The sequence below is a fragment of the Delphinus delphis genome, chromosome 19 (genome assembly GCF_949987515.2).
Source record: "Delphinus delphis chromosome 19, mDelDel1.2, whole genome shotgun sequence".
NCBI lineage: Eukaryota > Metazoa > Chordata > Mammalia > Artiodactyla > Delphinidae > Delphinus > Delphinus delphis.
Window position 1 is genome coordinate 17,960,392 of NC_082701.1, and position 24,640 is coordinate 17,985,031.

At 38.7% G+C, this 24,640-nt stretch overlaps 1 protein-coding gene across 2 annotated transcripts; it reads left to right on the forward strand.

Annotated features, from left to right (window-relative positions):
* Positions 1-789: 789 nt before the first annotated feature.
* On the forward strand, positions 790-24,238 carry GJC1 (gap junction protein gamma 1). 2 transcript variants are annotated; one of them, XM_059998157.1, is made up of 2 exons: positions 790-811; positions 22,131-24,238. In XM_059998157.1, the coding sequence occupies exon 2, from the start codon at positions 22,151-22,153 to the stop codon at positions 23,339-23,341; it is 1,191 nt and encodes a 396-aa protein (XP_059854140.1). In that variant the 5' UTR covers positions 790-811; positions 22,131-22,150; the 3' UTR covers positions 23,342-24,238. The 2 variants fall into 2 exon arrangements, with proteins under 2 accessions (XP_059854140.1, XP_059854141.1); XM_059998158.1 differs by lacking the exon at positions 790-811 and adding an exon at positions 20,878-20,956.
* The last annotated feature ends 402 nt before the right edge of the window (positions 24,239-24,640 follow it).

Consider the following 24,640-nt stretch of genomic DNA (forward strand, 5'->3'; position numbering starts at 1 on the left):
ATCTCTAGGTCCATCCATGTTGCCGCACTGCAAGGCTTATGGGATCTTAGTTCCCTGACAGGGGATTGAACCCAGGCCCTCGGCAGTGAGAGTGTGGAGTCCTAACCGTTGGACCACCAGGGAATTGGCTTCAGCAGTTTTAATAGACCAGAAATACAATGATCACTTATGGTGTGGTATACACAGTGGAGACTCTTGTCTCCCAGGAAGATAATCGCAGCTAGGCTTAGGCAGGCTATCAGATGGAATAAAGAAATTGCTATCAGATGGAATAAAGAAATTGAAGATTAGTTTTTTCCTTTGACATACTGTACTTAGTTCTAATTTTAATTTCTCCCCATTTGGTGGGCCAAGAGTCAGTATAATTAATGTCCCAAGAAACCTGGCTATATTATGCAGTTATACATTAAGGCTGACATCGACAGTTTGAGTATTTCACTTCACTGACAAAATTTTTTTTTGAAATAGGTATACATAATACAAAATCAAAAGGTATGAAAGGATGTACAGTGAAAAATAAGTCTTCTGGGGCTTCCCTGGTGGCGCAGTGGTTGGGAATCTGCCTGCCAATGCAGGGGACACGGGTTCGAGCAGCTAGGCCCGTGAGCCACAGCTACTGAGTCCACATGCCACAACTACTGAAGCCTGTGCTCCTAGAGCCCATGCTCTGCAACAAGAGAAGCCACCGCAATGAGAAGCCCACACAGCGCAACGAAGAGTAGCCCCCGCTCACCACAGCTAGAGAAAGACCATGGGCAACAATGAAGACCCAATGCAGCCAAAAACAAACAAATAATATGTTTTAAAAAAAGTAAGTCTTCCTTTATTCTCTTCTCAGTCACTCAGTTTTCTTTTCTCTGCTGAAGCAATTACTGTTTGCTTTTTTTGTGAATTCTTCTACAGATATCCATATATTCAGTATCCCCCACCCCCCCAACGTATATAAATGGTAGAATACTCTACACACTGTTCTGTACCCTGCATTTTTCATTAATAATATCTTAGTTTGTTTCATATCATTGCAGATAGAGCTCTTTTTTTTTTGACTAATAGATGTTCTGTAATTTGTTTACCCAGTCCCGTACTGATAGACTTTAAATTGTTTACAGCCCATTATCAGCAGTACTGCAGTGAATATTCTTGTACATTATTTTGTATGTCTGAACATTTCATTAGATAAGTGTTGAGCACTGGAATCGCTGGATCAGAATACATCTGCATTTTCAATTTTGATGGATATTTCCACGTTGTCTTTTATAGAAGCTTACCATTTTACCTCATCACTTCCAGTAGAGCACAAAGAATGCCTCTTTATATATACACCCTTCTTGCTGATCTGTTATCAATTTTTAAATTTTTTCCAATTGGATAAATGAAAAAGTAGTATATTGGTATAGTTTTTTTTTTTTGCGGTGCGCGGGCCTCTCACTGTTTTGGCCTCTCCCATTGCGGAGCACAGGCTCTGGACGCGCAGGCCCGGCGGCCATGGCGCACGGGCCCAGCCGCTCCGCGGCATGTGGGATCTTCCCGGACCGGGGCACGAACCCTTGTCCCCTGAATCGGCAGGCGGAGTCTCAACCACTGCGCCACCAGGGAAGCCCTATTGGTATAGTTTTAATTTGTAAATCTTTAATTACAAGTGATATTGAATATCTTTTCATACTGTATTATTAAAAGCCATTTATATTTTTCTGAGAACTCTCTCTTCTTTGCACGTTTTTTTTAAATTGAAGTATAGTTGAGGACCTTGTTGTTTATCTGTTTTATATATAATAGTTTGTATCTGCTAATCTGAAACTCTTCGTTTATCCCTCCCCCCTTCCCCTTTGGTAACCATAAGTTTGTTTTCTGTGTCTGCATTTCACATTTCTATTGAGTGTTTTTTTTTTTTTAATGATCTGCTGGAGCGCTTTATGTGTTAAGAGAATTTAGCCTTTTATTCTAAGAATTGCAAATAATTTTAAGCATTTAGTGTATCTTTTGAGTTGTTTATAGTATTTTTTTGCTTTCTAGAAATTATATTTTATATAATTGAATTTGTCATTTCTTTCATTTGACCTCTAGGTTTTGTGTCATTTTAGAAAAGTTTTCACTAAGATTATTAAGAAAAAATGTTCATGTTTTCATCTAACTTTTATTGTATTGTTTTTAATTTAAAATCTTTGATCCATCTGGAATTTAAAGATCCAACTTTAATTTTTTTCTAGATAGCTACCCATGGTAGTTCAATATCATTTATTGAATATTCCATGTTTTTTCCGTTAGTTTGAAATGCCACCTTTATCATACATTAAATTCTCAGATGTATTTGGATCTTCTGGACTTTCTATTCTGTTCTAGTTTGTTAATCGTTTTGCCAGTTCCACATTTTAAAATTATTACAACTTTATAGTATATATTGAGAGAAGCTTGTATGCCCTCATTTCTCTTTCTGAAATTTCCCAACCATTCTTACTATTTAATTTTACACATTAAATTTAGAATTAGTTTGTCTGGTTCCAAAGAAATCCTATTGGCATTTTTAGAAATCAAGATTGCATTAAATTTAGATTAATTTAGGAAGAATTAATATTTTTATGATGGCTATTATATCCAAGAACATAGAATGCTTTAAGTCTTTAACGTGTTTTACGCATTTAAGTCTTTTGTGTTCCTCGGTAGTATTTTCCTGGGTATTATGTTTCTTGTGAGGCTTATTCCTAAGTTTTTTTCATCTATTTGTTGCTGTTTTAAATGGAATCTTTTCTTTAGTTATATTAATTGTATATCACTGTCAGTTTTTTCAGTGACCTTCTGTTTGGTCTTAAAATAAAATTAAATACTAAATCTACATGGTATAGGAAAACGATCAGTAGGTCTTGAGTTGTATTCTAGGCTTTACAGCTAATTAGTTGTGTGATCTTAAGCAAGTCATCATGATCTTTAGTATTCTCTTCAGTAAAATAAGGATATTAATGTCATACTATGGTGTCAGACAATGGGCCACTGCAGAATAGTTGAAGGATGACCTCAGAATCCATGCAAGTATTATCTGTGAAGTGTATAAGTAATGTCTTACAGATACGTATAACCTTTTCAAATGTATATATGAGTGATGTTATGATACATAAACTGCAGATTTATTTTTAAACTTTACCAGTGTATGTGTTTTCTCCAAAGATAGATAATAAATGTATAACCACTATTATGTAGTGGAAAATCTTTTGCAGTTACATAAAGGTCCTCAGACTCTAGAAATTGGAGACTACTACTAGCGTAGCCAATCTCTTAACATTTCTTTTACCATTGATATAGTGTGTGAACCTATGAAACCGTGTGTTTGTGGAAGATTTGGGTGATAAAGGTGCTTGGTTTGTTTGTTTGTTTCTTAAGATAATGATTTTTAAGCTTATAATGTCAGAAATGTTAATTATTAGTTCTGTTTTTAAAAGACCTGGCTGACTAGCCTATCTGGATTTGTACAGAAAATGATTTAGTGAGAGAAGCCATATAGTACTTTCTGAAAGGGAATTTGTTTGCTTGTCTAACTCAAATAGTTTTCTTTGATCTCACATTCCAGTTCAGTACTAGATGTTCATGTCATTCAGAGTGAAAGCTTTATATTTATTAAAGGTTGAGCAGTTCAAGCAGATGTGCACTTCTCAGATTCACTTGGAAAGGAAAGCTTTCTTTTTTGAGCTTGGAAAAATTACCGGGAGTTGGGGGAGTATCTCAGTTCTTATTGAATTGTGTATCTGAAGCCATTGTCTCCTATCATACTTGAACTCTGAAAAGGAAAGAGGATGGGAAAATGTGTTTATGATCTGTGATATATCCTGGGAGGAAAATTATGTATGCATAGCTTGAATAGATTTATTTTGGTTGCCAGTTAATTATGGTTACTAGTTCAATGAGAAATTTAAAGCAACCTTAGCATTTTGAACCCCAGCTAGAATGCTCTTAGTAGTTAAAAGCTTTATTTTCTACTGCTTTTTTTTTTTCTACTGCTTTTTATTTATTTTGCCTCAGAAAACTGTTTTTTGCCATTTGGTTTTATAATTATATACATGTCAGTGTAGTTTCTTGATAGGAAAATGCAGATGGGAGCAGTGCTCAGATTAGTGCCCTTTAGCAAAGCCTTAAAGTAACAGGTTATTTTGGTTTAAAAAAACTCCATTTAAGGCAGTATATTAGCATTTAGTATCTTGACTCAGGAGATACATCTTTTGGGTTTGTAGTGAATCTCATGGGCACAGTCTTATCCCAACAGCAGAATCCTTGATATGAAGTGGAGTGATTAGGACAGGAAGTATGAGGTTTGTAACATTTTCGCGTGTCAAGTAAACATTTAATAGAACTCATAAGGGACACTGGAAAGGTTTTGGTGGCTGTTTTAATAATCATTTTCTCAAATAGAGGTGACTCTTTCCAAATATTCAATATCAGGCACTCAATAACCAGCAGGTAGCAATGGCAACAACTATGCATTTCAAGGGAGTATTGAGTATGTTAATTTTCTGTGTTGCTTCTGGAGCATTTTAGAGTGAGTCTCTAAAGAAATGGGAAGAGCAGCATTATTATACTACCTGCTATATAACATATGTCAGAGGACTACTATCTTTTGATATATCCTTCCAAATTAAGGATTACCCTGTACTCTCACCATCCTATATTTTACTCTAGGGTGAAATTTTATATAAGTTCTGTCGTGGACCCCCTTATGGAGGGGCCGTGTAGTAATTGTACCAAAGATTCTATGAGATAGTTAACTTTTCTGTGATGTATTCATTACTTAATTAGGTCTTCATGAATGTAAAATATGTATGTATGCAAATATTATGAAATTTGTACCCTGACCTACTTTTTAAATTTCTCTTGGGGCTTTCGTTGCATAGGAAGGCTTTGCCAACTTCATTATTACATGTTTATTGTAGAAGATACTGAAAAGCAAATAGAAGAGAAAACATTCATAGGCAATTGTTAATGTTGGTGTATTTCCATTCAGGCATATTATCTTATTGGGAGTTATTTTGTTTGTTTTTTTGTCTCTTTACTACATATGAGCATTTGCTCACATAGTGAAACATTTTTTTTTAAAACAGATCACAAATTGGCAGGCTTTACTCAGCCAATAAAATATCTGGCTCAATATTACTTAAAAATTTTTTTCTATTAGTTGCCAACATGAAAAAAAAAGGAGACAGGTAGAAGTGTAAATGAATACAACCTCCTTAGGAAAAGTACTGATCTACTAAAGCTGACATATGCATACCCTACAACTAGCAATTCTGGGTCTAGGTATTCAACAGAAATGTACATATAATCACCAAAAGGCACATTTGGTGTGTTCACAGTAGCATTATTCATAATAGCTCCAAACTGGAGACTGCTCAAATGCCCATCAGCAGTAGAATGGATAAATTGTGATATATACACACTGGCAATATAATAAAGCAAAGAGAATGAACAGACTAGAGCTAAATGCAATAAGATTGGTGACTCAGCAGATGTTGAACAAAAATCAGACACAGGGGCTTTCCTGGTGGCGCAGTGGTTGAGAGTCCACCTGCCAATGCAGGGGACACGGGTTCGTGCCCCGGTCCAGGAGGATCCCACATGCCGCAGAGCGGCTGGGCCCGTGAGCCATGGCTGCTGAACCTGCGCGTCCGGAGCCTGTGCTCCGCAACAGGAGAGGCCACAACAGTGAGAGGCCCGTGTACCACAAAAAAAAAAAAAAAAAAAAAAAAAACAGACACGAGAGTGTATTCTTTTATTTAAAAAAATTTTTTAGAAGTGTATTCCTTATGAATCTGATACAAGAGAGTCCATTCTGTGATTCCATTTATGTAACGTTCAAGGACAGTTTAAACTAGTGGATCTCAATGTGGTATAATATTGTTCCCCAAGGGGTATTTGGCAGTATCTGGAGACATCTTTGGTTGTCACAACTGGAAGAGGCCAGGGATGCTGCAAAACATTCTACAATGCATAGGACAGTCTCCCACAACAAAGAATCATCCAAGATGTCAATAGTGACGGTTTCCCTTGGGTAGGAAGGGGCATAACTGTGGCTCTGGGTGGCTGGTAATGCTTTGCTCTTGATTTCAGTGCTAGTTACATGGATATGTGAAAATTCATTGAGCTGCACACTTAAATTTGTGCACCTTTCTGTAGGTATTTTATACTTCAATCAAAAAGTTACCCCCAGGGACTTCCCTGGTGGCGCAGTGGTTAAGAATCCGCCTGCCAATGCAGGAGATATGGGTTCGAGCCCTGGTCCGGGAAGATCCCACATGCCGCAGAGCAGCCAAGCCCATGCACCGCAACTACTGAAGCCCACGCGCCTAGAGCCCATGCTCCGCAATAAGAGGAGCCACTGCAATGAGAAGCCCGTGCACCACAACAAGAGGATGTCCGCGTGCAGCAACGAAGACCCAACACAGAGGAAAAAAAGAAAAGAAAAGAAAAGAAAAAAATTACCCCCAAATCAGGCTTCACATAAAAATCCAGGTTGAAGACTTATTTTGAAAGATATGACAGTCTGGTAACAACAGCAGCTGTAGCTAACAATCAGTAGCCTCTCCTTAGTTGGTGCCTGTGTTGTCCAGGCCCCATTTTTCTGTTTCAGTTCCTTGTGTCACTTACTGGTGCCTAGACATTTAGAAAATGTCTTAAATGGCTTTTTTGATGTATGATTCACACACTGTACAGTTCACCTGTTTAAAATGTACAATTCAATGGTTTTAGTGTATCCACCGGGTTGTGTAGCCATCACCTCAGTTTAATTTTAGAATTTTTTCATTCCCCCCAAAGGAAACCCCGAACCTGTTATCAGTCATTCCCTACTCTTCCCCATTCTTCTCAGTCCTAGGCAACCACTAATCTACTTTTTGTCTCTATATAGTTGTAGACATTTGGATTTTGTGATCTCTGTTCGAAACAAGATTTACAATGGTTGTACAGTATTTCCTCATAGAGATTATATCATAAATTATGTAAAATTTTTCTTTTATTGGGCATTCATTTAAGATATTTATTTTATAAATAAATATATTTATATTTTATTGGGCATTCATTTAAGGTAAATTACTAGATGTGCTGTTACTGATCAAAGGACATAAAACATTTTAAAGTTTCTGATAAATATTACCATAATGCCTTCCAGAAAGATTGTATCAGACCATCCTCACCATCAGTGTATGATAATGTTTTTTGTAAATTTTGTGTTGTGACCCTAGTCATACTGGTAATGTTATATGTTTATTTTTTTAATTTTTTTCTTAGACATGTCATTTTCCTAGACTGATGTCATCCTTTTGATTTGACTTAAGCTGTTTTGGACAAGTGTACCAATACTGTCCTTTTTTACATGAAGACAGTACCACTTACGATGCACTGTGAATGAACACATTATCCCAGGTTCCCCATACTTCTCCAGCTGGTTCCTGAAGGTTCTTACATTCAAATAGAATGGCTTTTTGCCAGCATAGATTGACACTTCAACCCACAATGGTGTATTTTGTTTCCTTGTTAATGGAGCCAAGATTTCAAACTACTTTCTCTCCTTTATTTTATAATTTGATTTACAAAAAAATTTATGTTTCTCAAATATCGTCCATAGCCAAGAGCTCTTTTGAAAAACAAGTTGTTTTCATATTTATAATACATAGATTACTGTTTGTAATACATAGATTAAGGCTGCCATAGTGCTTTTGCTTAGAAATTGTCACTAGCTAGTTATTAAACATCTATTATCACTCATGCAGAATTAACTTCCACTTAAAACGTTCCAGTTAAACAAAACTTCATTGTAAACCCTTTAATTGATTCTTTGTCTCTACACATAAAGCAATCTCATTCAGGAATGTGAGTCACTAGCACTATTCTTAATCGCTCAGCTCATAATCTGGGATGCCCAGATAGTTAATAATGTAGAATCATGGTGAGTCAATATTGAAATTTTTAATTTTAGTCCAACCACAGATTTTCTGGGATGACTAGGAAGTGCCTTTTTGAAAATTTGACATTTTATTATTGTTTAATTTCACGGCTCTTACTTTGCTTCTTTCCTGTCCCTAGAGTTCAGAATTCCACATAATTTGTTGGTTGTTTTATGAATAGTACTCTGCCTGAGTTGATTTTCATCAACTGTTAGTAGAAGGGACCTTAATAATAATCTAATCTGATATTCTTCACTTATCTCACAAATGAAAAAGTGGAAAGAAATATTTATTCCTGAAGTGCCTGTTAGAATCTCTTGGCTCCTAGTTAAGTGCTTGCTCTTAGTTTCACAAAATTCAAAGTTAGAATCACTTTTCTAGAATATTAGTTCATCCTGGATTTTTTGTTTAGAAAAGAAATTAAGGTGTGTTTTTTTTGATTTGTTTTTTTTTTTTTTTTTTTTGCGGTACGTGGACCTCTCACTGTTGTGGCCTCTCCCGTTGCGGAGCACAGGCTCAGCGGCCATGGCTCACGGGGCCAGCAGCTCCGCGGCATGTGGGATCCTCCCGGACTGGGGCACGAACCCGCGTCCCCTGCATCAGCAAGCGGACTCTCAACCACTGCGCCACCAGGGAAGCCCGAAATTAAGGTTTTTAAATATGGTCTACCTATTATAGATTTTGAGGTTTAAAAAAATTTTTTTAATTAGAAGCAGATTAAAACTTGGCTCTGACCCATTTGGACTCGGTTGTTGAATTTGTAAAACATTTAGAATAGCACTACTTATTTAAATTTTTAAAATTTCCTGGTTATTTTAGTTTAGTGAGCATTAAAAAATTGACAAGGGGGCTTCCCTGGTGGCGCAGTGGTTGAGAATCTGCCTGCCAATGCAGGGGACACGGGTTCAAGCCCTGGTCTGGGAAGATCCCACATGCCGCGGAGCAACTGGGCCCATGAGCCACAATTATTGAGCCTGCGCGTCTGGAGCCTGTGCTCCACAGCAAGAAAGGCCGCGATAGTGAGAGGCCCACGCACCGCGATGAAGAGTGGCCCCCGCTTGCCACAACTAGAGAAAGCCCTCGCACAGAAACGAAGACCCAACACAGCCAAAAATAAATAAATAAATTTATTTTAAAAAAAAGTTGACAAGGGACAAGTTACACACTTTTATAGTTGTTGATCTGAAACCCTTGGGAGCTTTTTTTTTAAACATGAGTCTGTGAGAAACATTTCCAAAGATATATATATGAAAGATATTTTTGGATTAACGGTGTTTTTGTGGCCAACATTATAGTAAAGAGGTTGTAATGGAAAAAATGAATCAGATAAACTGGAAAATGAAGCATTTCCCTGTAGAGTCACTATGCTATAAAATATGTTTAAACTTTAACAGATGATTCCAGTTATTTCCTCATCTTCTGCTGCATAGCATATATAACATTAAATACTTCTTGAAAACAACTGTAGGGTTTTTTTTAAGTGTTTGTAATTTCCTATAAACTACTGTATTGCAAGCTTCTTGATGGTAGGTGAATACTAATTGCATGAATGAAGTTAGTCTAAAACTTTTTTTTACTTTTTCATTGTGGTAAAATATACGTAACATAAAATTTACCATTTTAACCATTTTTTAAGTGTATAGGTCTGTGGCATTAAGTACATTTACATTGTTGTGCAAACATCATCACCATCTATCTCCAGAACTTTATCTTCCTAACTGAAACTCTTTACCCATTAAATGCTAACTCCCCATTCCTCCCAGCCCTTGGCAATCACCATTCTTCTTTCTCTCTCTATGAATTTTATTCTATAGCCCTCATATAAGTGGGCCCTCATATAAGTGGAAACGTAATATTTGTCCTTTTGTGACTGACTTCTTTCACTTAGCATACTGGCTCCAAAGTTCCTCAGCATTGTAGAATGTGTCAGAATTTCGTTCCTTTTAAGGCTGAATAACATTGTGGATATATACCATATTTTGTTTATTTATCTGTCAGTGGACACTTGGGTTGCTTCCACCTTTTGGCTATTGTAAATAATGTGCTCTGAACATGGATGTACAAATATCTGTTTGTGTCCCTGCTTTCATTTCTTTTAGGTATACATCCTGAAGTAGAATTGCTGGATCATACGATAATTCTGTAGTTAATGTATATACATTTTTTCTTTTGCGGTACGCGGGCCTCTCACTGTTGTGGCCTCTCCCGTTGCGGAGCACAGGCTCCGGACACGCAGGCCCAGCGGCCATGGCTCACGGGCTCAGCCACTCCACGGCATGTGGGATCTTCCCGGACCGGGGCACGAACCCCTGCCCCCTGCATTGGCAGGCGGACTCTCAACCACTGCACCACCGAGGAAGCCCTATAGTTAATATTTTGAGAAAATCATAAGCATACCATTCTCTACAGCAGCTGCATCATTTTACATTCCCACCAGCAATGCACAATGATTCCAGTTTCTCCATAACTTTTTTAGCACTTGTTTCTTTTCTTTTTTGTTTCTTTTCTTTTAATAGTAGTCATCCTTTTGAGTATGAAATGGTATCTCACTGTGCATTGTCTCATTTGCATTTCCCTAATGATTAATGATCATCTAAAACTTCTTATAGTTTAAACACAGATTGACCCAAGCCTTGTTTCTTGAAAAATGCATTAAAATCATTGGTGAGGGAGTGAGGAAACCAGTATTCTCATACTCTCATACTCTCAGTAGTGGAAATATAAATAGGTACCGGCTTTTTGCAGGGGTGATTTGGTAATACATATTAAAAGCCTTCGAATTTTTGGAGAGATAGTGCATAAAGAAGCTGATCTTTTCTTAATAACACACACAGTTTTTTCACAGTTTGTACAACTATTGACCCAGCAATTCTTTTAGAAAAATGTATCCTAAATCTATAACTGGGGATGTGTACAAAGTTATAAGTATTGTAATAAATCATTGTAAACAACTTAAATGTCTAACCATAGAAGATATGTTAAATTCTGATTCAGTAGGCCTGAGAGTGGGAATTGGGTAAGTAGGACCTAGGAATCAGCATTTTAGACGTGTACTCTGGATAATTCTGATGAAGGTGGTCTGTGGACCACATCTGAGGAACATTTATTCATCATTACTTACATGCTTTAATTTCAGGTTCCATGGTGTGCTAAGGCCCTCTGCAAACTGGTCTTTGACTTCCCTGTTCAGCCTTCTCTACAACTACTTCCCAAACATCCTCCATCATGTTCCAGTCTAAGAGCCTTCTTGTGCAACTTTTCACTCACACCACTTTCTCCATCTGCCTTGCCTCTACTTCCCACCCCAGCTCTGCCTGGTGAAACCATACCCATTCTTCAGAGACCCACTTGTCTTCTGCAGTAAGCTTATACTATTTTTTTTTTCTGGCTTCATTGAGGTATAATTGACAGCTTATACTTCTTAGTTTGTAGGAATTGTCTCTTTTCCTTCTCTGAGTATTTTCACATTTTGTACTTCTATACCATTCCTTGTATTCCGCCCTGAAATGATTGTATTAGTGAACATATTTTATATTTTCTACCTCCTATAAATTCATTTAGATCTTCTGTTAAATATAGCACACATTTATTGAGTTATTTTTGTATCCTGAGGGCTCAGAGAATTTTAAAAAACATGGACTTTCCCCTCAAGGAACTTATATTCCAGCAGAAGAAACGGATAGTACTAACCTCAGTTTAATAGATTAAGTCCTGATTATTTGTGGAATGAAAAATTATTATGGACTTTCTGAGGAGATTAAGCGAGGAGGTCAAGAAAACTTGAAGTGACCTTTGAGCTAGATCCTAAAGGATAAAAATTTTTCCAAATAGGAAATTGTGGAAAGACCATATAAAGCAGAGGAAAATCAGTGAGCAGAGATTCAAATTTATTAAACCACTCAGTTAATAGTTGTTCTAAGTGCCAGGGATACAAGAACAAAGTCCTTGTTTATCTATTGGGGTGACAGATAATGAACAGATTAACAAATAAAAAGTGTTTTAGGTAGTGTTGAGTGCTCTGAAGGAAAAAGGCAGGGTAGGGGTGTAGAGAGTGATGGAAGAATGTTACCGTAGGAAAGTGGTCAGGGAAGTCCTCACCACAGGAGGTGACATCTGAAGGGAAGCATAAATGGAAGTGAGGGAGTAAACTGTGAGGATGTCCAAGGGAAGTGGGTTTAATGGAGGGAAACAACAAATGCATATGTGAAAATGTATAGTGTAAGCTGATGAGAAATGTACAGGTGGTATTTAAATTTGGGGTTAAACAGAAATTAAGATGAGCTCTTTTTAATGTGGCTGTGCAGCGCAGCTTGCAGGATCTTAGTTCCCCGACCGGGGACTGAACCTGCACCCTTGGCAGTGAAAGTGCTGAGTCCTAACTAGTGGACCTCCAAGGAATTCATTACAAAGATGATCTTTTTATAAAACATTTAATTTCTGAAAAATATGTAAGTTTTTTTTAACTTCAAAAAGTTTGCAAAAGGATTTCTTTAAAATCTCAAGCAGACTTTATTCTGTAGGGCATGGAATGCTTTTAGCAGTGTTTTCTTTAAAAAGGCAACTTATTCATTTGGTTAAAAAAAATAAGACAATGTAAAAAGATATTAATATAATCAGGGACTTCCCTGATGGTCCATTGGTTAAGTCTTGTGCTCCCAGTGCAGGGGGCCCATGTTCGGTGCCTGGTCAGGGAACTAGATCCCGAGTGCCACAACTAAGACCCGGCACAGCCAAATAAGTTAATTAAGTAGATTAATAATCAAAGTCTTGATCCTACCCCATCCTCCTTAGTCTCCTTCCCCACTTTTATTCGTTTTTTTAAAAAATGTATCCTTGTGTTTCTTTGTAGAAATATAAGCAAAAACACAGATTGATATTTTTTCTCCTTATGTAAAAGACATATACATAAATACACTTCCTTGCTGTTTTCACTAATTAAATGTTTTGAATATCTTTTAAATTGATTTTTGGCTGCGTTGGGTCTTCGTTGCTGTGCGCGGGCTTTCTCTAGTTGTGACAAGGGGGGGCTACTCTTTGTTGAGGTGCGTGGGCTTCTCATTGCAGTGGCTTCTCTGGTTGCGGAGCACGGGCTCTAGGTGCACGGGTTTCAGTAGTTGTGGCGCATGGGCTTAGTTGCTCTGTGGCATCTTCCTGGACCAGGGCTCGAATCCGTGTCCTCTGCATTGGCAGGCGGATTCTTAACCACTGCGCCACCAGGGAAGCCCTTAAATATCTTTCTATACAAGGAGAGCATTCCTCATTATTTTTTACAGCCACGTGGTATTCTGTTGTATAAATAGACCATAGTGCATTTAACCATTGCCTTGACAGTGGACATTTGAGTTATATAAAAACAGTGTTATAGTTTGATCATTCCCAAAAGTGAGATTACTGGGTCAAAGGATATAGATGCATTTGTGACTTTGTTAGATATTATCAAATTGCTACCAGAGGTTGTACCACTCCCATCAGTGATATGTGAGAATGTCTGTTTTTCCATAGCCTCTCCAACTTTTGGATTTTTGCCAGTGTCATAGGAGAAGAATTGTATCTTAGAGTAGTTTATTATTGAGACATAATTTACATGTGCTAAAATTTGTCCTTTTAAAGTGTACAGTTCAGTGGTTTTAGTATACTCACAAGGTTGTGTAACCACCACCACTGTCTTAATTCCAAACATTTTCATTATCCCCAAAAGATACCCAGTATCCATTAACAGTCACAGTCCATTTCCCATAGCCCCTGACAACCACTAATCTGTCTCTACTGATTTGCCTATTCTGGACATTTCATATAAATGGAATCATACAATAGGTGGCTTTTGTGTCTGACTTCTTTAACTTAGCATTATGTTTTCAAGGTTCATCCACGTTGTGCATTTATAAAGGGGAATTTGTGTTTTTATTTCTGTAGAATGTACGTTTTGAACTCTTTATATATTAGAAATTAGCTCTTTGCTTATAAAAGAGTTACTGAAACCTTTTTCCCCAGTTCATTGTTTTTCTTTTAATTTTTATTTATTTTTTGCTGCATTGGGTCTTCATTGCTGTGCATGGGCTGTCTCTAGTTGCAGCGAGCGGGGGCTACTCTTCGTTGCGGAGCACAGTCTGTTAGGCACGCAGGCTTCAGTAGTTGTGGCTTGCGAGCTCAGTAGTTCTGGCTCGCGGGCTTAGTTGCTCTGTGGCATGTGGGATCTTCCTGGACCAGGGATTGAACCTGTGTCCCCTGCATTGGCAAGCGGATTCTTAACCACTGCGCCACCAGGCAAGTTCCCATTGTTTTTCAGTATTGCTTAGGTTGTTTTTTCTTTTAACCACGGAGACACTTTTTAGTTTTTGTACTCAGATTCATCTTTTCTTCTCATATCCAGAGTTATAACAGATATCAACTGTGTTTTATTCTAATACTTTAAAAAGTCCGTCTTTGCCCCACTGGTTTGAGGAGCCACCTCCATTAGTGGTTTTTCAGCAAAGGAGTAACACATCCATTTTAGAGAGAGAATTCTAGTAGAGATGCAGGAAACAGGCTGAAGCAGGGAGAAAGTAGTGGGTATTGTTTATAACCTTTCAGGTTTTGGTGGGGTTTTTTTTACATTTTTGTTTTTCTTCTAGGATTTTTTAATGCATAAATTTTCCAAAATTGGGATAATTCTGTTCCATATCCTATATTTTTCCGTTAATACATCAGGAGCATTTTTCTAAATGTTTGAATTAATTTATTGAACAGATATTTATTGAGAACCTACTACCATTTGTCAGGCTGTGGGGTTTTAGATATTGGGGATAAAAGAACAAAATCCTGCCTTCAGGGAGCTTATATTCTATAAACAGTAAAATTATAAAATAAAAATTATGTGAGGGTTAAGTGCTATAAAGAAAATTAAAGGGGCTAGAGAATGACAGATGTTATTTTAGGAAAGTGGTCTGAGGAAAGTTAAGGAGATGACTTTTGAGCAGACTTGAATGAAATGAGAGAGTGTTCTGCTAATATCTATGAAATAAAAAAGTTCAAAGCAGTGAAAATAGCAAGTACAGAAATCTTGAGGCAAAAGTATGGCATGATTGGTATGATCAGAGGAATAGTGAGGATGTAGATATCCCTAAATCGGAATGAGCAAGAGGGAGAATGGAAGGTGATGAGACCGGAAGTGTGCTCGTAGCTGTATGATAAAGGGCCTTGTAGACTATAGTAAAGACTTTGGGTTTTGTTCTGAGAGAGTTTTGAGCAGAAGAGGGACATGATCTGACTTACTTTCTAAAAGCTTTACTCTGGTTGCTTTTTGGAGAAGAGATTTGAGAGGCATAAGAGCATAAGCTAGGGGACCAATTAGAAGACTCTTGCTTTTACAATAATCTTGGTTAGAGTTGAAGGGGGCTTGGATCAGAGTTGATGGCAGTGGAGGTGGAAAGAAGTGGTTGGATTGTGGGTATATTCTGAAGATAGAACTGACAGGATTTGCTGGTATAGTTTGCCTATGGAGTGAGAAAAAGGAGTGAGGTTGCCTTGAAGGTTTTGGCCTAAAAAACTGCATGAATGGTGAAACTACTTACTGAGTTTGGGAAAACTGCAGACAGAGTAAGAGTAGCTCTTTGGAGGATGGGAGGATTGGTTTGGGTTATGTTAAATTTCATGTGCCTATTAGACATCCAAGAGAAGATGTTGAGTAGCAGATGAATTTCAAGTCTGAAGTTTCAGGGAGATGTTGGAGCAAAGTGGGACATCATTTCCAGCTTGGATTCTGGTGGAAGAACCAGCAAAGAGCACTGAAAAGGAGGCTAATAAGATAGGACAAAAATCAGGATATGTATTTAGAAGTTTGGAAAAGGAAAAGAAGTAGAAACTGAAAAATAATAGCCACGAGAGTTTGATATCAGGCTGGCCAGTCCCTCATTGCCTCCCACCCCCAACTCATCCATAGGCAACCACTGACGTGCTTTATGTCATTATAGATTAGTTTGCATTTTCTAGAATTTTATATAAATGGAATCATACAGTGTGTGCCTTTTTTTTGCCTGACTTCTTTCATTTGGTCTAATTATTTTGAGATTCCTCCATGCTATGCGTATCAATAGTTTACTGCTGAGTAGTATACCACTGTATGAGTGTACCACAATTTACTCATCAACCTGCTGATGGGCATTTGTGTTGTTTCCAGGTTTTGCCTATTACAGATAAAATTGTTGTGAACATTTATGTGCAAGTCATTTTATAGACATACGGTTTCACTTCTTGCCTAGGAGCAGAATGGCTGGATCATATAGTTGGTATATGTTTAACTTCTAAGAAACTGCCAGACTATTTTCCAAAGTGATTATACTATTTTACATTCCTACTTGTATGAGAGTACCAGTTTCTCCGCATCCTCACCAACACTAGGTATGGTTATTCTTTTCTCTTCTTTTTTTAAATTTATTTATTTATTTTTGGCTGCATTGGGTCTTCGTTGCTGCGCGCGGGCTTTCTGTAGTTGTGGCGAGCAGGGGCTACTCTTCGTTGTGGTGCGGTGGCTTCTCTTGTTGCACGGCACGGGCTCTAGGCATGTGGGCTTCAGTAGTTGTGGCTCGTGGGCTCTAGAGCGCAGGCTCAGTAGTCGTGGTGCATGGGCTTAGTTGCTCTGTGGCATGTGGGGTCTTCCCCAATCAGGGCTTGAACCCATATCCCCTGCATTGACAGGCAGATTCTTAACCACTGCACCACCAGGGAAGTCCCTCTGTGTGCTTTTTTAGTGGTTGTTTTAGGTATTACACTGTACATACATAATGTATTGCCATCATTGGTGTCACATTTTATAGATTTCAGTGAAGAACAGACACCTCCCTTTTTATCCCTTTACCCTCCCTGCTGCATTTATACCAGGGTTCACTGCTTCATGAGGCTGCTTATTCCATTTTTGGACAGGCTGATGCAGTGGGAATCTAGGAGGAAAAAAAATAGAGAGAAGAGATTGCAGTGAAAAATGTAAGGCAAATCTGATAGGAATGCATTTATTCATTTGTTTGTCAAATGTTTATTTAGCACTTAAAATGGCCAATCAGGGACTTCTCTGGTGGCACAGTGGTTAAGAATCCCCCTGCCAATGCAGGGGACTCGGGTTCAAGCCCTGGTCCGAGAAGATCCCACATGCTGCGGAGCAACTAAGCCCGTGAACCACAACTACTGAGCCCACGTGCCACAACTACTGAAGCCCGTGCGCCTAGAGCCTGTGCTCCGCAACTAGAGAAGCCACTTCAATGAGAAGCCCGTGCACCGCAATGAAGAGTAGCCCCGGCTCACGGCAACTAGAGAAAGCCTGCGTGCAGCAATGAAGACCCAACACAGGCAAAAATAAATAAATAAGGTAATTGATTTTTTTAAAAAATGGCCAATCATCGGGCTAGATGCTAGGGAAGCAGAGATAAAAGATGTGTCTAACATCTAGGGGCTCCCAGTACAGTTGAGGTGGTAAGACAAAAAGTTGCAGCAACACTGGTAGTAATGGTAATAATGGTGCTTGCCTTGAGACCAGGCACAGCTCTGAGCACTTCATATGTATACCATCTTTGTATCTACCCTTTTACAAGCATTTTCACCCCTGAACTAAATTTACCACCTTCTGTGTCACTTTTCTCAATGCCCAAAGAAGTTATCCTTCTTAGTGAAAAAAAACATTTTTGTTGAAGATACCATTTTTCTAGTTTATTCTTCCCTTCCAACTGCCAAGAAACAACCTTGGAGTTCTTTTTGGGTTTTATGTTTTGTTGTTGTTTGTTTTGGGGGGTTTTGTTTTGTTTTAACTTTCAATTCATTCTATGTGTAAGATCTTAAACCCTGAAATTTCCCCCTTTGATTTTTTTTTTTCCACTTTCTTTTGGCAGCAGAACTAACCCCCCACCTTTAATCTTTGTGAGTTTATTATTTAGTTTAATTCCGATTCCAAAGATTGGGGCGAGGTGCCCTCCTCTTTATTCACCTGGGGCCTGTACATAGTTCCACCTCATCTGGAATGTAATTCTTTACTAGTAGTTAAAAGCTGAGACTAGAACAAGACTGGCTGACTTCAGATTCTAGTTTCACCTCTTAATACCTGGATGATCTCGGGCAAATTTTATAAACTTTCTGGACCTCATTTCTTCATCTTTAAAATAGATCTAATCATATAATCCGCCTCCAGAGATAATCCAAATAATGAGCTTTTATATTTAATCTTCAAAGATCCTGAGTTTTAGACATACAGTAAACTTTGACTTGATCCTGTTAGGATGTAGCTGATAGAAAACTCTTCAAATATAAATAATTTGGGAGGGGATTACTTAATTTATTACCGTGTTGATACCAAGTAATTTTTTAAATTCTATTTTCTAGTGTAAGACAAGGTAGATTTGAAAGTTATTTGGAAAACAGACTAAAAATAGCACATTTGATTTCTGTCCAGTAAATGTTATAAAAGCAAACATGATTTTCTTCAGTATGTTGGGGGGTGGAGAGAGAATTGAGAATCCTATTAAATGTCAAATGATTGATTTCTGTACTGTATTAAGAATACATTCTGCAGATAAATGGGCAAAAGGATAGAATAGTTCACAAAGAAGGAGGAATATAGGGGAAGGGTATCCTGCTGTATTAAAAACATACAAATTGACATAATTTTGAAATACCGTTTTATACCTAGCAAAGTAGCATAACAGACAGTGCTGATGAGGTTGAGGTAAAATTGTACTCATTCATTGCCAGGCATTGTAAACTGCTAAGACCTTTTTAGAAAGTCAAATGCCAGTACAGAGCAAAAACCACGCAGACTTACATTTCTTGTGTCCTGATAATAGCACTTCCTAGAATTTGTCTATAGATAAATTCAACCAAAGTATAAAGGAATATATTCAAGAAGACATTGTCAAAATACATTTAAATCAGTTGGCTTTCCTAATTGGCAAAAAATATTTAGGTGTTTGGCATCCCCCCACCTCTCACCACCACTCATCACATGCTCCCATATTTTCCATTCATAGAGTATGGAAATGATTTTTATTTTTTTCACGAGAGCTGTTCACAGGTTAATTTTGCATGCTCTCACTCCCTACTCTATAACCAAGTCTGTGTGCTGAAACAGGGAAGTCAGAGAAGACTGTGTTCTGAATCTTAGGCTTCTGGTAGGAGAGCGAAAAAATGTTTCTGAGAAAAGGGAATTTTAGTGGAGCAAGAACACAGCAAGACCACACTTGGCAGTGACACGTTTTTGCTTAGAAATGTCAATTCCAGAACCCACCATTCTTCTCATTCAGTTTTTTCTCCTCTCTCACACCCTCTCTCCCTCTTCCCCTTTCCACCCCACCCCCCAAATTGGAGGAGTCTACTCTGATACTTAAGCCTTTCTCTTAATGCTTACAAGGAGAAGAAAGGGATTTGGAAAGGGAAGAGTATCAAAGAAAAACCTACTGACAGCTCAGTAGATCCATAGTGGTGAGCTGCCATTTGATTAGGAAGCCCATGGTTATTTTAGAAAGAAAATCACCCGTCACCCATTTTATGAGATGCTGAAGCTACATTACCTTACACATCATTTATACTCAGGGTTCAGGTATAGGGTGCTGTGGCACTTATAAGTAGCCACGGAAAACCAGGCTCTAAGGGTTCATCATTGTCTAGGCCTACAGCTTAACCAGTATGCAGTGTGTATTTCTGGATGTGTTTAAGTGGCTGCTTTATAACTTATAAGCTTTGAAGGGTTTGTCACTAATTTCCCCCTGAACTGTTGAGAAATTATTTCATAGCAATAATTATTAAAAAGGTACCCATTTGTTTTCGGTATGGACGGCAGTGTAGAGGATGAGCTTCCTAACTAATTAACAATTGCACTTTCATGATTTTGGCTTATTGGAACAAATAGAATTTCAGGCTTTAAGGGAAATGCTTTAGATATATATGGCGTTTGGGAAAATGTGAATCTGGACTTGTGGACGTGAATCATTATTGAGTTCTGTGTTGGAAATCTGGCTTACATCACCATTTAAAGACTGCATATTATTTACTTCTTGTGGTGTGGTTTTATAACTTGTGTATGCAGTGAGAGAAGTGGTGAGCTCAGTTGGACATCAGGGCTGGAAATAAGAGTTGTACTTGAAGTCCTATGGTGAGATCTTTGTGTGGTTGGATTCTGTATGTGAATCTTCGTACTCGCATGTTATGCAGATGCCTGAACTTTTCTTCTTCTTCATTGACCTTTTGGGAACTGTTCTGAGTTTTTTTCATGTATCTTTTTTATTAAGTTATTTTGAACACATAATAACTTGGAACACTCAGGGATTGTTTTACATTCATTTATTAAATTAAATGATAGTAAGTGTGGATGACTCTTGGCCATAGCTATTCCATAGTTTGCAGAACTTGATAATGAGCAATAATTTGTCCTATATATATAGTTTTTAATCACAATACAGATGCAGGTGTTTTCCTTCTGTGAGCAGTTGAGTCTGTAAATCACCTTCTGTGGATATGGGTGTCCCAGTGACTGAGAGCCAGCTGTTGGGTGTTTAAACTAAACAGCTCGCTCCTAGTTGGCTGCTCAGATCCCATTGGGAGAGGTATTGGCTGCTCCAGAGAATAGAACAGGAATAGAGCACACAGGGTGAAGATTTTTGCAAGGCCTGTAGTGACCCAGTTTAAATTTGGTGAAATTTTCTACTTTGGCTTTTTCCTATAGGTGCCAGAGTTCATCTGCTTCAGATTTTCACCAATGACTCATCTTCCTGTCATATTTTCTTAGACTACAGTGACCTAAGACTCTTTGAGTCACTGTTAGGTAGTTTCTCCTACCACGTATAGGAGGAGAGAACAGTGATATTCAAACTCAAGCCTGTTTCCATCTCATGCTGATTGATTCCTATGGTACATAGAAAACTGTTTCTCCCTGAAAATGGCGTTCTAGTGATTTATTGTTTTCTGTGGGAGGAAACTTATGACCTTCTTTTTTCTTTTTCCCTTCCAGAGGGAATCTGGAAAACTTGTAAGCAAAACATCATTTCTCTTAGAAAATTTTGGATAACAGAAATTCTGGATAACAGGTAAAAAGTATATTTAGATTTCTTTGGTGATGCTGATAATCAACTATTATCTGCAGAAGTAAACCAAGAGAGGAAAGATAGAAGAGAAAAGCTAGGTGTGCTGTGTGGCAGGGGTTGTATTAGGGATTTTACGTACATTATCTCATTTGATGGTTTTTACCTGGATTCTGGACATAGATCTAAGAATCTCAGAATAAAACTATCCTTCAAAATGCTGTTTTAAGTGGATTTGTCTATTGATTGGATTTTTAATGTCCTCACAATTCAATCTACAGGCATTTTTTAACTTCTACTGTAAACAAAATACAGAAACATACAGAATGCTAGAATCTCTGTGATGCAGCCTGGCTCAGGAGTGTCTTCCTTGTTTCTTTCTGTCTTTTATTGTAGTTCTTGATCTTTGCCAGTTATTTGCAGCTGTACTATCTCCTTAATTCTTTTTTAATACTTTGTCACCAGGTCCAAAATTTAACTTTCCTGGTAAGGTACCTCTTCACAATGGAGTCCATCCAGCCCGGGTGTCCCCGTTATGTTCTCAGTGGCAGTCTTACTGTGACCAAATAGCCATGCTTCTGTGCTATTTTCTTCTCTATATTCCACAAAGTTCGAAGGTCTTATGAAATAATACTGTATGTAAAAAATCCAGTATAGGGCTTCCCTGGTGGCGCAGTGGTTGAGAGTCCGCCTGCCGATGCAGGGGACACAGGTTCGTGCCCCGGTCCGGGAAGATCCCACATGCCGCGGAGCGGCTGGGCCCGTGAGCCATGGCCGCTGAGCCTGCGCGTCCGGAGCCTGTGCTCCGCAACGGGAGAGGCCACAGCAGTGAGAGGCCCGTGTACCGCAAAAAAAAAAAAAAAAAAATCCAGTATATTTTGAGATATATATCTCAAATGATAGCTATAATTTTACCTTTTAAGCTAAGGAAGACATGAAAACTAATCAGACTTCCTAGGACCCTGTAGGCCCAAACCAGTGCTCTTAGACTGAGGTGAATGGTCCTACCTGATGGTAGTATAGAGAGTGAGATGCTATTTATTCTAACAGTCATTCTAGTATGAGCCTTGAAGATAAATTTCAAGTATGTAGAGAAGTACTTACTAGAGATATCATCAATGAAAAAATTAAGATTTTAATATTTGCTGATTTTCCTTTAGTATTTTTTCATTTTTATCAGGGTGAACCAGTTCAGTCACCATGAGTTGGAGCTTCCTCACTCGCCTGCTAGAGGAGATCCACAACCACTCCACGTTCGTGGGGAAGATCTGGCTCACTGTATTGATCGTCTTCCGGATTGTCCTTACAGCTGTAGGAGGAGAGTCCATCTATTACGACGAGCAAAGCAAATTTGTGTGCAACACAGAGCAGCCAGGCTGCGAGAACGTCTGCTATGATGCCTTTGCACCCCTCTCCCACGTGCGCTTCTGGGTGTTCCAGATCATCCTGGTGGCCACCCCCTCAGTGATGTACCTGGGCTACGCCATTCATAAGATTGCCAAAATGGAGCACGGTGAAGCAGACAAGAAGGCCGCTCGGAGCAAACCCTATGCAATGCGTTGGAAACAGCACCGGGCCCTGGAAGAAACAGAAGAGGACCATGAAGAGGATCCCATGATGTATCCAGAAATGGAATTAGAAAGTGAAAAAGAAAATAAAGATCAGAACCAATCTAAACCTAAGCATGATGGCCGACACCGGATTCAGGAGGACGGGCTCATGAAAATCTACGTGCTGCAGCTGCTGGCAAGGACCGTGTTTGAGGTGGGCTTTCTGATAGGGCAGTACTTCCTGTATGGCTTCCAAGTCCACCCATTTTATGTGTGCAGCAGACTTCCTTGCCCTCATAAGATAGACTGCTTTATTTCCAGACCCACTGAAAAGACCATCTTTCTTCTGATAATGTATGGTGTCACAGGCCTTTGCCTGTTGCTTAACATTTGGGAGATGCTTCATTTAGGATTTGGGACAATTCGAGACTCACTAAACAGTAAAAGGAGGGAACTGGAAGATCCGGGTGCTTATAATTATCCTTTCACTTGGAACACACCATCTGCTCCCCCTGGCTATAACATTGCCGTCAAACCAGATCAAATCCAGTACACCGAACTGTCCAACGCTAAGATTGCCTACAAGCAAAACAAGGCCAACATCGCCCAGGAACAACAGTACGGCAGCCATGAGGACAACCTCCCAGCTGACCTGGAGACTCTGCAGAGGGAAATCAAAATGGCTCAGGAACGCCTGGATCTGGCAATCCAGGCCTACAGTCACCAAAACAACCCCCATGGTCCCCGGGACAAAAAAGCCAAAGTGGGGTCCAAGGCTGGGTCCAACAAAAGCAGTGCTAGTAGCAAATCGGGGGATGGGAAGACCTCCGTCTGGATTTAACCTTGGCTGGGCTTAAAACTTGTGCTTTTCATAGTTCACGGTAAGCAGCGGCTCACGGAATAACGACTTCCACTGAGTAAACATTCAGCTCTGGTTATTTTCAGGGATGCTGTTGGCTCATGATCCAAGCTCAGGGGACTCTGAAGTGGGGGCTGGGACAGGGGGAAAGAACGGGAAACACAGTGTTCCTGGACACATGTTCCAGCAATAATACAGTTGCAGAACTTTACATTTGCGTCTTCCAGATCTGGAAAAGAACAGATATATTTAAATCATTCTTGTTGAACAGTTTTTGTATGTACAGTATTATGGTACTTTTTTTTTTTTTAGTATGAGAACTTTTCTTTGTATTTGTATATTGGACCACTGTAGTTATACTTTTATATTAAAGGGGAAATAATTCTTAAGGTAATGCCTATTAGGCTAGTGTTATTACTTTGTTCAGCAAATTCTACCCTGGATTTAAAGTTTTAATAGATGCTACATACCTAATAAAAGTGCCTCTCGTGTTGCAGGGAAGATTTCAGATATGTAAGGAGCCGGAGGAGGATGAATCAGTTCTCAGTCTTGGAAAGAAAGTCCATAGTAGAGGGAGGTTGAGATCTTTCTTTGACTTGAGAAATCTTTGAATCTCATTCATGTGTCCAGATTTGTATCTAGTCTTTGAAAACCTATTTGTGTTTTCAAAGAAGATAAAGTGATTCACTGCAGAAGTCCTTTAAATATCAAGCCTTGCCAGTGTATGCTTTGATGGTGCGTATATAACGTCAATTCTTTCAAAAGGCTGGTGCACAAAGCTGTCCTCATCCAGTAGCAGTGTGGAGACCCTGGCTAGAACTGTTCTAAGATTCCTCTGTCACAAAACAAAGGCACTCCTGGGAAATAAGCCCTGATGACATGTTTAGTTGTGGACCTGTTTGATTTGCCTTAAACCTGTATGCAAACACCTGCCTCTCTGGTTTCTTAAGAAGCCAGTGCTGGATATTTTTTTTATATGGTAACAGTAAAAATACGAAAATTCCCTTCTAGGCTAAAAATTAAAGCTACCTTAAACTGCATATGGCAGAAGGCCTAAATTCAAATTCCTTATTTTTTATAATTCACCATGGAACTTTTATAATTTACATATTTCTGCCAATGTAGGTTTCTGCCTGGAAGACCAGTCAGACCTGGGATTCTATCTGTGAATAGACCGAAAGAGAATTTCAGTATTTATTTGCTATAGGCATATCTATTAGTTAATGACAAGCATTAATGTTCACATAACACTCGTAATTTGCAGTAGTATTTTACTGCCAT